Source organism: Corvus cornix, chromosome 7 (assembly GCF_000738735.6).
Source record: "Corvus cornix cornix isolate S_Up_H32 chromosome 7, ASM73873v5, whole genome shotgun sequence".
Lineage (NCBI taxonomy): Eukaryota > Metazoa > Chordata > Aves > Passeriformes > Corvidae > Corvus > Corvus cornix.
The window spans coordinates 22174437-22190440 of NC_046337.1; the positions used below are offsets into that span (position 1 = coordinate 22174437).

Below are 16004 nucleotides of genomic sequence, written 5' to 3' on the forward strand. Positions count from 1 at the left end.
AGTTCTCCCAATTGGTTGTAGCACAGATAAATGGGTCTTATCAGAAACTACTCAGCCTTGAACAACTTTCTTCTCCTACATATGCCAGTCCAACTGGGGGGCAGGGACTGCACTAAAGAGGCAGGGGCACCCTCATTCTTTTTTTGTAACATGCAGTCCTTAAAAAAAGCCAAATAACTACGAAATTCAAGTTGATTGAGTACAGCCAGCACAGACAGAACTGTTAAAACAGAATTATCACTTTAAATCATAAATTAAGCTCAGGTAAATAAATAGCTTTTTCATAATCAATTTTTTTCTTGAGAAGTTACATACACAGCAAAGACAGCATATATTCAAATAAGCTATGCAATTTAATTTCATATGCTTTAAAATCTGCTTCATTTGGTAAAATAGTAAATTTCAAAAGGGGAGAGCACAAGCTCAAATGTTTTCTCAGTTACAAGCAGAAAAGCTAAGACAGACATTTCATGAAGTCTATTAGAGCCTAAGAACTCACACTAATGAATGTTTTTGCCATTGATTTTAATGGAATTTGAACTGCAGGTGATGTATTAGTGAAGGCCACAGCTAGGATTAAAATGATACTTCTGATTAAAGATACTATTTATAGTACAAAAACACACATACCCTTTACTAATGCAACAAGGCTATTACAACAATAGCATCTATAAATATACAGGATCTCCTGTTTAAATAAAAGCTCAACATACAAAAAATACAAGTACAAACATTCCTAAAGAAATAACAACTTTCACATTTCCTTTAAAACATCATTCAAAACAGTTTGCTTAAAATGAATTTTCCTGGTGGTTTTGTAAAATGTTTTTGAGTGCTGAACAAGTCAAAATTAAGTTTCGTCAACTGAGCAGAAGTCCTTGAAGTGATGCAAGGAATTAGAGGGCAGACCACTTGAGAAGAGCTGGAAGGTCTTTGTTGCTTGAGTTTTCTACAAATTCAGCTTCTCTATTTTCATTGAGGCAGGAAAATGGAGAAAGAAAGAGAGAAAGAATTATTATTTCAACATAAGTTACAAATTTAGAGATGACTTTGAATTTACAAATTGAATACCCAAAATTGTCAGCTCTCCAGTATCTGCACCCCTTGTTTTCTCCTATATCTGATTATCTCAGGATTTTGCTGCATGTATTCCTCCCTGGCAGTTGCAATCTCCCTTTTGCAAATTATTTTTGTCACACAACAAAAGGAGAATACATGATTTCACAGTGGCAGAGGCTTATGAAGCCCTCCTGAAAAACATTAGTAATTGTTCACTGAAAATCCTAGCAGTACAATGTGAGGCATATACAGTGGCAGTCTTGAAATAGGTTTATTCCCACGGTGACTACTATGAAAAATAACCAGTATTATGAGACTTGGTCAGGACACCCCCTTCTAACCAAAAATTTAAGTCAGGATCAAATTGATTTTATGCAACCTTGAAAGTTATATTATGATACAGTGCTTTAGATTTTTCACTGTTCCAAAGTTAAATAATCTATCGAGAATCTTTGAAGTGTTTGCTTTAATCTCAAAACCCTATGGTTTGGGAACAAATTATTGTATAATCAATACATTTCATTTTAAAGCCCTTCTCACTATCCTGCCTATCATATACCTCTCTCGGTCTTATTCTTCATAGAATCACAGAATCGTTATTCTTTCAGAGAAAAGATTGAATGTGACCTGACAAGACCCCAGAAAGTTCCACAAATCAAAAGCAATGGTGAAGTCAAATTCCTTGAGAATCGTGATCTTAAGGGACAACTCAATTTCTTTTTTTTTTTTAATGCTTGAGGGTAGCAGCTCCTATTGCTAAACACTATTAGAGCTTATTCTATTTGTTGTGTAAACAAACCTCTAGTAAAAACCTAGTGCTAAGAAATTCCCACCTACTCAGGATGCCATCCTTTTCCTCCAAACACCCAGAATCCAAAGCATGAAGTACACTGAAGTTCAGACTATCAGACAAACTCAACTAGGACACGTTTCTGATGGAAGTTTACAGTTTGACAGACACTTTGGTGCATTACCACACACCAGGGCCTGGAGCCAACCACTCTATGCCAGTCAACCCAATCAGCTGTAATTCCTTGCCTTCATCACCCTCCACAAACCTGAGATATATAAATTCCACCTAAAGGCCACACCGTGGAAGAGAGGAGCACTGCCAAAGACCAGTAAGCATTTCACACACATTTTCCTATCAGTGAATCAAAACTTTCTGACAACCGCCAAAAATCTCTGCCATCCACATATTGCCATTAAATACACTCTTAATAATAAGAAAGCACATGTCATCAATCAAACACAATCCACTGGTCATGGAGCAATCTTTTATTGCCCTCTCATTCTCCAATGTCATTTTAAATCTAATGCCTTCTGCAAGGCTATTTGTCCAAATTATTAGGAATTTTCAAACTTCCAGTTTTAATTCCTAAAAAACTTACTCTCCACCAATGTTTATGCACTTGATGTACTGCAGCCTTTTTTTAAATTAGCCTGTATTAGGCATACATGTTTTCTGTACAGTCTCCTTCAGAGCCTTACTACACCAGAAATCTGGACAGGGTTGCATTTACCAATTCTAGAAGGGAACTGAAACATGAGATGCTGACATCTGAGGCATTAACTTTTAACCATGTGATTGGACAGGAAAGAACCTCTTAGAGAGATTAGGGGAAAAAAAACAACAAACCAAAACAAAAAACAGTCTGTAAGACATGGAAGGAAATGAAGGCCTAAAGATTTTGCATGAGACACTCAGTGAACTGGTCAAATGATTATTTGCCAAAGACACAAAATGGATCTTCAAGGTTACTGTTCTAGTGCAACATTCCCATACAGGACATTCCTTACTCCCTGAACAGCCTTCCTCATTGTAGAAGACCTAACAAAACCTCATTCCAGAAGCAGAATAAATAAGGAGAAGCAGCTTACTCTAAACTTTCTTTACATCCACTACTCTTGTACTGAATGTGTTCAGACTTTATAGAGATTAAGACTTTTAAAATTTTTAATAGCAGACTTAGCTATTGAATAATGGAAGTTTCCTCTAGCCTACTCACTCCTCCAAGCACCACAAATCCACAAGTGCACAAACGTTGCTAAGTTCAGAACCATGTACCAACACAGAAATGTTTCTCCTAGCCTTTGAAGGTTAAAAAGGTTATAAATCTCTCATAATAGCGAGACAGCTTCTTTCTACCAAGTGATTGTCATACGCTTATTCTGGAATTAATTCTAAAAAGCAAACAAACCTCTCCAATATGATTCCTTGTCAATTGCATCCCTATTATTTCTGACATAAGAACATGATATTAACCTGAGTTATGTACTGCCATGTGGTAACAGCCAAACCCTACTACGTTTTCTGAAAAAAATCTCTTCAAGCACGTATTTTTTATTTCTTGATTAAGACTTTGTTCTAAAATAAAAAAAACATTATATCTTCCCTCCCCCCTATATGTTTCCCTCATGAATGACTCTGTCATTCTTTTAAGTCTTCCACTGCCTTGGGGTTCAATCTTCTTGACTTCAAGGCAACCATACCCAACCCTAGTTACTTGCTTTTGATAATCTCTAACCATTCCTAAACCATCAGCTTCTACATTTGCCATTCCTTGGGAGCTTCTTTTTCCTGCATGGAGGCTAAACAGATTTTTTGAGAAATCGTCATTTAGATTCCACTAAAAGTTTTAATTATGTCAGAATGTCGAAGGGCAATCAATTGTGTTCTCCTTTAGAAGAAGTACTAGAATTTAAAATACTATTGCCTTTTTTAACCCTGTTCTGCTCACTTCTAAGTAAAATTTAAATTTGACTGCCCCATTTCAATTTATTTTGAACTAGAATACTCATTTGTCTTTTGTGCCAGAGTTTTTAAGCAGCCGAGATAGCTCCTCCCTAATTTATAAACTATATTTAAATGCAAGGAGATCTCTGCAGTTATTCACAATATTCCACAGTCAATAAAAACACTGCACCAACAAGCTTGCTAAGTATTACTTCACTACCCAACTTAATTTTGCTTTTCATCCCAGCCACAGAAAGAAATGGGGCTCCTATGACATCTTAGAAGTCTGGTCCTGTGAGAAGTCTCAGTACTTTTGAAAAAATTGAGATTCAAGTACATGCCAAGAAGTCAGAAGACAACAAAACATGGAACCACAGTATTTATTTTTTTCCCTCTACTTTCTTCCATCCTTAAGAGTGAAACTGCAACTGGATTAAACATGACTGACAATTACTGTACTTTTTTTGCCTACATACTCCTACTTCCAAGGTTTTTCTGGAGTTACAAAGACATGACTAAGTGTGGCTACAGCAGTTCATTTACAGGTATTTTTGGATTTCGATTCAACTCCTGTTGGACAGGTACCTTTTACTATTGCCACACTTAGAGTACACAGAAGCCAAGAAGCAATTGCTGCAGAAGCAGAATCCTCTTCTCATATTTGTATCAGGACTGGGGCACCCACACTTGGCAGGAGTAACATGCAAATGCTTACTGTAAATTGAGAAAAGCTCAGTCTACAACAGTCATATGTATCATCATGAGCCTGAATTCACCCACAGATTAACCCTGTGCCCGCATTTACTAGAGCTACTTTAAAACCCTGAAAACCTAGAAAGTTAAAAATAGATCTTTCTCTACCAAAATTCTAGGGCATCCTTAACATAATCTTCAAGCCTTCTGAAGCAGTTAATGGAAATGACTGCTCAGACACCTTTTTAAAGTATGAAAGTCTTTCAGAAAATTCTATCATGCACTTAAAACGGACTTCATCTTCCTGTGCTCAAAAGTTTTAGGCATTTTTAGGTCACAAAGCAGGTTTTCACATTCTAAAAAGTATTTGTTTTCACATCAGTTGACTGTCTCTACTTGATCCTTCAGTGATATATTAAACAAAAAGTACCAATCCCTTCTGTGGGAAGTTGCTCATGTCTCATTTAAGAATCTTGGGAGAAATAACACCCCACCCCACTCAAAATACTGAGTCTCCTTTTTCAAAAAAAAAGTTCATATTCCCAAAATCCTAAGAAGCATCAGTTTCTTTGGCAAATGCAGGACATGTGAAAATATACATGTCCCAGGCTAATTAAAACATTGTTAATATATAGATCCAATATCAACAGTTTTCGCAGTCAATTCTATAGATATTACATGCATAACAGCTCAGCCACTGTTTGTCATGGAAGGGACCTAAAATTCTTCTACAAAAGACCAGACACTTCAAATGTACATTTTTAAAAGGAAGTAATATCTGTGCCTAGAGTAACCTTAAGTTCTGAACTGACAGTAATTCATGCCTTCATATCCCCTTTGATGGATTAGGATATCAAATTTTACTTGTTTTTAGAGCTTATAATGTAAGCACATCCAACAGTTAACTGTACTGATTTACTCACATGGTCTGTGATTTTTTTCTCTCCAAAGAAATAAGCCTTTAAACAGATAAATCAGTGAGGTACAAAGTGCAGTGTAGAGATTAACAACTTACAAAACAATAAATAAGCTTCGCCACCTTTCAGGCAAAATTATTTCCATTTTAAATAAATTCTGTAATGTAAAATATATTCTCTAGAAGTATTAAAAGATTAATTCCCCTATCACTTTGTACCCTGTTACTTTTCTCATACTGTCCAACATGTTTGGAAAAGAGACTGTTTTCTTTGTATTCCCAACTAAGACAGTCACACACAAAATGCTTATTTGCTAATTGTTTATGTAAGTATGGACAAGCACCTATAAGTACTCCTTTAATCATATGCCTACATTCTGTCTATTAAGAATAATTAAAATTCAGTAATTAAAATATTAATTGCAATTTACATAGGGAAGCAGAAAAAAAATTCCTCTGTAATCTAAATACAGACCAAACTTGATTCTGACTGATGCAAGGCTGAGCTTCTAAACTATCCCCAAAGAATCAGAAAATTAAGCATGTATTTGAAAAACAAAATTAAGCATTGTTGTTCATGTAACAATTATGTCTTGCATAAAGACATGGATATTAAGGTCACATTTAGAAACATGCTTTTCTTGTAGAAGACTCTTAAGATAGTAAGATTTATGGGGTTTGTTGTCTTCACAGTGTAAAAACCATTTCCATTTGGAACCAAGACAACAGATTAAAACTGGTTTTGAAATTTCCCCTCTTTCTGTAGTAAGATACACAACACTGCACAAAATAATACTTTTATCAGAAGTATTACTAAATCAACCAAGTTACATATGGTCAGCTTTTATTTCTAAAAAAAATATCTGTTTGACTTAGGTACCTCACAGACAGAAAACTTCTAATCCAGGATCCCAGCTGTTACATTTAACAGGAAATGTGTAACAAATGTCCTTATCTTAAAAAGCAATGCAATAAAAAAAAAAAAAAAAAAACATTTTCAGTACTCCAGCAGCAAATATTCATTGCAATTGTAACATTAAATAGTAACAAGTTTTAGGTACAGTTAGAGAAGCCTTTTGACAAATGCACATGCGCTTTCCCTTTCCATCAGGGATCTATTTCTATTCTATCAGAGCCACCTTAGCTACATACAGACATGCTCCTTTTAAGGTGGCACACTCCTTCTGAACTTGCACAAAGTAATGGCAGAATAGCTGCACACAGCAGAACGAATTCTCTTCAGTTTTAGGAATCACAAAGCAAGTAATGCTGCTAGATGTCTTTATTTTCCTTTAACAAAATACACAAAGGCACAAAATTCACTTATATCTTGTAATTATTGTACAGGTATAAATAGTGCTTTGTATTCAAGTACAATCGAGTGCAGAGACTTTCTATATTTTATGTAAACACAAAATAGTTTTGCATGAAGGTGCCTCTGGTTCATCTGCAACACAAACACCAAAGGAGATGCCATTTATCCAAGTGCCATTTAACTGAATTCTGTCAAAAAGTTAGACAATGAATAATATTAACACCACTGCAATGACACTTCCATATGCTTAAGTCAAATGTCGGATGACCCTTTAGCTTGTAAACATCTGTGTATTAAACATGTACTCAATCCATTTTAACAAGGCAGCATTAAAAAGTATCTTAAGTTCACTAGACCAAACTTACTAGGTCAGATGCCATCAGTAATTGCTCTATGTGTGACAGTTAAAGAGATGTCAAACTGTAAGTCACCCTTAGCAAAGCTTGTACTTCGATGTTTTTCAAGACACAAACTAAACAAGGGCTACAACTGTTAGGCTTCAACCAACTACATGGTCTATGTGTTAACTTAAAGAGACATGCTTAGTTTACAATACCCACTTTTACACATAGCTTTGACACACTGTGGCAGTTGAGGCAGTTTAAGCCCAAGCAAGATTATTAAGTTGTACCATTAAAAAAAAAGCTCACCTGAATAGTAACAACAGGCATGAACAAAGCTAAAAACTAGCTACAGAAGGCACTTGAAGTACTTTATTCTGCTTTTATTAAAGATTCTTCACTTTGTTCAGCTGAAGCAGACTCTGAAATAGTCTCTTCAGTTGCTGAAACGTTTTCTGCTTCTTTTTCTACTTCTTCAGCTAGCTTATCATTTAGATGCTCAGAACTTGGTGCTTTATCATCTGTGTCATTTGTCTCAACGATCTGGGCCACATCATCTTCAGATTCTGTGAAAAGAAAAATTACAAAATAGCAAAATTACATTTCTAGAAATTAAGAGGCAACTAATATTCTTAAAAAGCAAATGAAACATTCTGCAATCACATACAGGTTTTGACTAGTAACTGCACGATGTTCTCAACTCGTAAAAACTTTGATTTTTCTAAGACAGTCACAGGTAAAACAATTAAAATTTAAGGAAAAAAAGAAAATACTATGGAAAAGAGCTTAGCTCCCACTAGAAAAATACTTTATTATTTGCATATATTCACCCTCAACAGAAGCTTTCTAAGCTTGTTCACTAATGTGAGATGTTAGACACATGTTAATTCAGTTTCTTTGTGCTTGGTAATGTCAGTTTCATCAACTGTTTTATTTTTTTAATAAGGGTTCAATCTGTACACAAATTAAAACATTCTACTTGATGGAAACTATTTTAAACATAAGGAGTCTGATACCCAGAAAAAAATTCAAACACCAAAAAACCCAAAAAATCCCAACCAAAAAACCCATAAAACCAACCCTAACAAACATATCAAACCAGCCAATGAAAATTACTACATATTCTGTCTTCCATGGAGTAGTGCAGGAAGGTTGAACAGGAATATACTTATTCTTCATCTGGGATGGGACTTTCTTCGATAACACATTTATTTTTAAGATCAAAAACATTTATTTTAAGTACTGCCTCTAAAGTAAATTCCAGCTTCACAACAGGACTTCAGTAGCATATGAAAAGTCATATTTTGAAGTAAGCAAAAGCACTGAAAAACTGAATGTGGTTGCACTAAATGACACAAAGGTACTGTAGAATGGCATTGCTGATGGCAGTTGATTTATTGACTAGTATTAGTCAATACTATACAGTACTAATGCATACTGTGAATGCAAAAAGTTTGCAAAACTGATGCAAAGTTACAGCTCAAAAATGTTAGCCTTATCAAATGTTTCTAACTGCATAGAATCATAGAATGGTTTGGGTTAGAAGCAACCTTAAAGATCAGTCTAGTTCCAACCTTCCCCTAGACCAAGTTGCTCAAAGCCCCATCCAACTGCACCTTGGAAACTTCCAGGGATGGGGCACCCACAGCTTCTGTTGGCAGTCTGTTACAGTGTCTCATCCCTCTCCACAGTGAAAAATTTCTTCCCAATATCTAACCTAAACCTACCCTTTCAGCTCATATCCATTCTGCCTCATCCTATCACTATATGCCCTTGTATAAAGTCCCTCTCCAGCTTTCTTGAGACCCCTTTAGATCCTGGGAGGCTGCTCTATGGTCTCCCCAAAGCCTTCTCTTCTCCAGGCTGCACAGCTCCAACCCTCTCAGCCTGTCATCACAGGACAGGTGCTCCAGCCCTCTGACCATGCTTGTGGCCCTCCTCCAAATTTGCTCCAAAAGGAGAATGTCTTTCTTATGCCAGGGCCTGTTGTTTAACCCAGCCTGCAACTGGGTTGCAGCCCAGACACCTGCCTACTCCCCACCCACCCTCCTGCTACCCTGGTGGGATGGGGAGGAGAATCACAAAAAAAGTTAAACCCCAGGGTTAAAATTAGAACAGTTTAATAATTCAACAAATTAAGATAGTAACAACTACAACAAAAATAACTGTATCTAAGCAGGGGGGCAGGGGGAAGAGAAAGGAAAAAAAATTAAACACATGTGATGCCGAATACAATGGCTCCCTGCCTGCTGACTGAGGCCCAGCCCATGCCCCAGCAGTGTTCAGCCCCTCACATCCAAGTCCCCCAGTTTACACACTGTCCATGACATTCTGTGGTATGGAATAACTCTGGAATAACCCGTCCTGGCTATGCCCCCCAAAGCTCCTTGGGCACCTCATGCTGGTAAAGCATGAAATACCAAGAAGTCGTTGACTTAAAATAAGCACTACTTAGCAATAACCAAAACATCCATGTGTTATCAGTGTTATTCTTGTACTAAATTCAAAACCAAGTACTGTACCAGCTACTAAGAAAAAAATCAACTCTATCACAGCTGAAACCAGGTCAGTCCCCCAAAGCTGGACACAGCTCTCCAGGTGGGGTCTCACAAGAGCAGAGCAGAGGGAGAGAATCATCTCCCTCACCCTGCTGGCCACAATGCTTTTGATGCAATCCAGGACATGGCTGGCTTTCTGGGTTACAATCACACATTGCCAGGTCATGTTGAGATTCCTGCCAACCAACATCCCCACATCCTTCTCCTCATGGCTGCTCTCAATTCCTTCTCTGCTCAGCCTGTATTTGTGCTTGGGATTGCCCTGATCCAGACACAGGACCTCGGACTTGGCCTTAATGAACTTCATAAGGTTCACAGTCCCACCTCTCAAGACTCTCAAGGTCCCTCTGGATGGAATCCCTTCCCTGCACCACACAGCTCAGTGCCATCAGCAAATCTGCTGAAGGTGTGCTCAATCCCACTGTCCATGCCCTGACAAAGATATCATGCAGTGCTGGTCCCAATACCAACGTCTGAGGAAAACAGTGTCAGTCAAGTGCCACGTGTTCGTGTTCATCTAAATGTGTTGGGTGTCTGAAAGTAATCAGACTGCTTCAGGCTGATACAGAATTCAAGCAGAGACAAAAGCTTTAGAAGCACTGCTCTGGCTTCTTGGCCCATGACTGAGTGGAGGAGCTGCTGGCACACCCATGTCAAGCAGACCTTGTACAAATGCCATCTGTCACCAAGAACTTAAGACCCCTCTTCCCACACAAAGCTCCACCTAGCTAGTTCCAGGCTTCATTTCAGACTGCTCAGAGCAGCCCAGCTTCTCCATTCTTTTCTCAGACTCGATCTTTCATTTTAGCAAGTTTGCAGCTGACTCACCTCCTGGTTCCTTCCCTGCTCTCTCAACCACAAGCTGCTCAACACCTGCCCTGGCTTCTTGTTCCAAAATTTTTCAACCCTACTTCTGCCCAAGCAAAATAATGTCCCCAGTTACTTTCCAGCCCATCCCACTCTCTCTTCCTGCTCTTCAATTTCCATCTTGATCCCATCTCTGTCTGTGCTCAATCTTTATCTCCCAACTGTCAGTTTTCTGTCTCATCTCTGCATTTTTTCTTCAGCCTCAAATTCTATGAATAAGTTTGTGCATTTTCCTGCTCCAACCGTCCACACTTGAGTTACATTCCTTTATTGCTACTCTTCAGGCTAGAGTCAAAGAAAGTATGGGATGCAAGGAAGAGGCAGCTCCATGCCCTCTCAACTCATTTGTAGCATAGCCCAACCATTACCTATTTACAGAGTTTCAGTCCTGCAGTCTTCAACTGAATAATGCTTAGCACTCTGCAGCAGTGACTTGTTCTTACTCTGACAAAGGTAAAGAGACTGTTTGCTCAGTCTGATCAAAAGGATGCCAAGCATCTACAACATCTTTGATGTAAGACCTAGGGACAACCACAGCCACCAGCTTCTAATGGAAAGGAGAAAACCTGATGAAATGCATATTCTAACTATATTTAAAGGAAGAGGATGGTGCTTTCATTTTTACATTTCACTAAAAGGTATGGAGACACTGCTTATTTAAGCAAAAATTGACAGGTTTTTTATTAATCTTCCCTTCACTCTGTTCTTGATTAAACTTCTTGAAACTCTCCAGAATATACAGTAATACAAATTTACATGGAAAAATTTGGTCTTATAATTAAGTCTGAGAAAGTTACAAGAAACTAAAGAGTAGGTCCTTTAAATGAGTAGTCAGGGCATTCAGAGTAAGTGATGCTAACTCCAACCATAAACATGATCAGTCTTCATTAAAAATATATAGAGATTCCATTTTAAACACAGCAATTAATGGAAAGCTTGCCCAAAGTCAACCTGATTTAAATACTACACGATTAAAGTCATTGTGAGAGCAGTAGCCAACAAGTGAAAGCTCTGACTATAAACTTAAAAGGATGACAAAAGAAAATGTAAGTGTCCTTGAAGAGTAATACTTAATCCATGATTTTATCAAAGAATGTAGCTTCACTCACATGATCTTAACAACAAACACAGCCCTATGCTTGCTGCATATTTAAGAGCTGCAGCAATGCAACCTTAAAAAACCTGCTCTTGGCTACAGCAGTTTTTCCCCCCAACACTCCTGCTTAACGCTTAGTACTTAGAAAGCCTATGGACTTCACATTCTAAGTAGTCAGCCACCCTTCCTCTTGTTGTAGAGAGCATCTCACTGTGTAACCAGTGAAATCACAATACTGCATCACTATTAAATTAAGTAGAAAATCTCTGTTAAGTGGGAATTCATAAAAATGTTGAAATTGCTCTAAAATATAGCTGCTTGTGCTTTCAAGCAGCTTTGGGACAAGTTTTCTTTGCTACTAGAGCTCCCCTTTAAGACAGATTTCCACATAGTGCCACATGTCTGAAGTATCTTTAAAGGATGTGTGTCCCACAGTAATCTGTTATTGGCTTTGATATCAGAGAAAGCTATTTGTGAAACCTTTGAAACAATTCAGATAATAGCACAGCATCCCCTCTACCCTTTATGTCCTACCAAAAAGGCAACTTACGCTACTCAGCAAAACTGAACTGTGGTTCACTAGAAACATAATAGACTTTTAAATCAAAAAAACTTGTTTACAAGTCATTAAACTCAAGGTGAGTTGATCTGTGTCTGCTTGAGAAATCATTGAGTTCAAGCCTTACTAGTCCTTTGTCTTCCATCAGTTTTATTCCCAGAAAAAGTTTGTTTCATCTGTAACACTTGCCCAAAGCCAAGCTCCACTTGTAGAACTCACAGTGAGCAAACACTTGAAATGGCATTATTTCTGGTAGAGCATTACTGTGAACCCTTCAGTTGAACAACGAGCCAAGTTTCTGCACTTGCCTTTATAATGGAAACCCTTTCAAACATACTAGCAGCTGCTGTATTCCAAGAATCCTTACAAGTGACAGAGTATTAAATCATCATAAAAATATTTGAGCAAGATGGTCAAGGAATTGCATGCAAATCTACAGATATGACATAAAGCAGTCCATGAAGTGCTGACCACTGTGGTGAAGTCTGAAGTTCAAAGACATCTAATGAAAACCTCTGAATATCAGCACCGGATATTCAACACAGAACACTGACAGAGCAAATTTTTTTTTTCAATTTTGTTTCAAAATACTGCAAAATGCTAAACCTGAATCAAGAATACAGCATAACAGTACTAAATAAAGGTAAGGCAAAATTAATCAAGATGCTAAAAGTGGTTCCCCGTTGGCTCTGTCAATACGATCCAAACCTCAGTACATTTAAGAAAAGTACATGCGAAAACCAACTAGCCTTTGACTGGGGGAGGGATGGGGGAGAAGGGGGTGTCGAAATTGAGCCATATATGGAAAGGGTAAGAAAAGAGCTCAAGTGTATTTCTTCACTCTGGTACCAAAATTTCCTACGTTAATCTGCTGAATAAGGAAGCATGATGTTTGTGCCAGTAATCTGCACCAGATTGACAGCTGATGACTCCGTATTTCCAGAGGTTTAAAAAAAAATTCCAAAGTTCAGTGCCAACAGCATGCCCCATAAGCATTCTTCAGATCTCTTATCTACAGGAGTTGCATGTAGCATGCTTGTCACTACATGAGCACACAACTGAAAAAAAGACTTAGCTTCATGCTCTACTCATTAGTCAAAGTAGCTGACTGGTAAAAAATATTTATAGCATTTCTGTATCACATCATACTGCTGTTAGCTATGGTTTAAATGAATTACAGACAAGAGTTGTACTCCCCTGCGTTGTCAACATTGTGGTGAAGTTGGTTTCCTGACGTTAATGTTTGTCTACATCAGTAAGTGAAAATATTCTCTATTCTGGCTATGACAGCAGCTATTTTACTGAGGTGAACAAAAGCCTTCCCCAGAGCTCTACCTCAATGATAGCTTTGTACCTTAAACTTACAATCAAGGGATATGTTCATTTGCTAATAAAACCCAATAGCATGTAAGCAGTTATGTTTCATATTACAGTTCTGATGGAAAAAGTGACGTACGGAAAATATTTTCTCATTCAGAAGAGATTCCTTTGTGGCAAGTCACAGCACGCACTGGCCTCCTCTACATCAACAAGACATTTCTCAGATAACAGTTATGTAAAATACTAAGACATACTCTATGTCTGGCTGCTTAGCAATTACCAAAATAGAATGGTTTGTATCATCTTGGAGAATAAATATTCAGAAAAGATCAGCTACTTAACCCAGAAAACCAAAAGTCTGTATATCCCTTACTTATTTCTTATGCCTCTGCTGCAAAATTTCACCATATACTTCTTATCAGGAAAAGAGAACTCTGCAATGAAGCTCACAGTCGTTTCTTTTCCTGCTGTTTTTAAGTAAAACAGCACATTAATACAAGACAACATCAGAATAAAACAAGTAATTTTCATTATTAAAGGTAAATTGGTAAAATCAAATTTACCGCAATAAATCCATCCTATTTTTTCTGCTGAAATGCTTGATAAAATTCTGCTTCCAAAAAAAAGCAAGTTCTCGCAGTTTTCATTCCTACATCTGAAGTGCTTAAACAGCAATCTCACACTAATTCTCCAGATTTTACATTTTTTACAACATCTATAGACTGACTCAGCATCTCAGACCTATTATAGGCACAGTTTGATAATAATTTCTTTCAACGATAATACCAGATGAATTAGCAAGCACCTCTCCTTAACTCTCTAAAAACCTGCAATAATGGATAATACTCAGAAGCCCTTGAGGCACACAAGAGTTGAGCAGCCTTTTTTAAGGATCTCTATTTGAGTCAGAAAAAGGAAAACAAGCACACTTTTAAAGATCCCAGTAACAAAGTATGTCTTTTTCTGTAAGAATCTTCTAAATTCAAAAGTAGCCAAGAAGCTACTAACCTACCCTCCCCTCGCTTAATCATGATTCTATGATTTAAGGCAAAATGAGATATTTTCATTCTCTTCATTTCATCCATTCGATTTCAGTCTTACTTTCATGTCAGTAACAGCACTTGGACTGAGGTAAGAGTGCAGTATGGCACAGGAAAAGAAACCAACCAGGTTTTCACTACAATGCACCCTCATGAGGCCATGCCCAAGGACATCCACCATTAGGTATGACTCCCCTACTGTTCTTTTGCAGCTTTCTCATGCCAGAAAGTAAAGCCCAATGTTATTTTGTACTCCCTGTTAAAAATAATCAAGCAGAAGCACTCTATTACCCTGTGAGAGTTTCCCACAGTTGCTGTGTGGTTCAGTAGCCTGAACCTCAGCGCTGCACACTATCTGATAGTTTTCCCTCAGGACCCCTGCTTAAAATAATGTGAAGTCCCATCAAGCACTCAACAGCACATCTAACTGGAGATCCTCTGGTTTGAAATCATGATTTCTGGAGTCTTTTAAAACACTGCATCTTCCTGTTGGCTGTACACCAGATGTCTACTGTATCTGCAGACTATAAAATGTCTCAAAAGGAACTATGTTAAATTAAAATGACAATTTGTCTTTGAACTACCTGAAATTAAACACGGCAGTTTTACTAGATTTTCCTGCCCTGAGGAAAAGAGCAAAAGGAACAAAGGCAGAAATTCCAACACACCTCAACCAAACGACCTGCCAAACACAGTGAAAGTTAACTACTTTGGGACATAGTCCCTCCTTAACTATTTCTGTAATTTACAGTGCTATTTTCTATCTGTTTGTGAGTAACATTAGAGTGAAAAAAATTGTTATGCCATCATTTGCACAAGATAATGACCAATATGAAGAAATTTTAGGGTACAGGAAAGAAGACTCTACTATCAACGACCTAAGCTAGGAGCAGAGACAAGAACTGAAAAAATATATAAACTGCACTTACTATGAAGTCAGAATAAACGGTACTATTTCAGTCGGAATGGACCAACAACAATCATCTAGACCAACTGCCCAAGCAACTGGGGGTTGATCAAAAGCTAAAGCATGTTAAGGGCATTGTCCAAATGCCTCAAACACTGACAGACTTCAGTCATCTATCATCTCACCAGGAACCCTGTTTGAGCAGTGTTTTGAGTATTTCAGCTGTTGTCATTCTTACAAGAAAACTTAGCTCAACAGAGAGAGACAATGGGGAATTTCATTAAACTTTTAAAAAAGAGCAGACTTCACGAGATTAGTACATACCTTTTGTCTGCTGAGTCTCCTGGGGCTTTCTCTCTCTAGGTTCTAGAGGCTCAGTTTCAGATCGCAATTCTGTAGATTGCTTTCTTTCAAAACTGAAGTCTGGAAGTCGTGGAGCTTGAGGTCTAGTTTTTCTTGCAGGATTCAGGAAGAAGCAGTAGGCACACCTAAATGCTACACAGAGACACCCAGTAAGCAGCCTCACTAATTAACTTCACATTTCACCTTTATTCCTACACTATCTTCTGATGGTCAAAAATACTAAAAACAGAGAG

The 16004-nt window shown here is 37.7% G+C and overlaps 1 protein-coding gene across 3 annotated transcripts in view; it reads right to left on the reverse strand.

Moving 5' to 3' along the window:
• Positions 1-221: 221 nt before the first annotated feature.
• LNPK (lunapark, ER junction formation factor) overlaps positions 222-16004 on the reverse strand; it is a 50805-nt gene continuing 35022 nt past the window's right edge. For 2 of the 3 annotated variants that reach the window (XM_039555093.1, XM_039555092.1), the window contains exons 12-13: positions 15733-15903; positions 6187-7627 (exon numbers count right to left, since the gene is read on the reverse strand). In XM_039555093.1, the coding sequence (XP_039411027.1) occupies positions 7434-7627; positions 15733-15903 (365 nt within the window). In that variant the 3' untranslated portion in view covers positions 6187-7433. Of the gene's footprint in view, positions 967-6186; positions 7628-15732; positions 15904-16004 lie in introns of those variants that run through there. The other variant, XR_005602346.1, reaches the window with a different exon arrangement.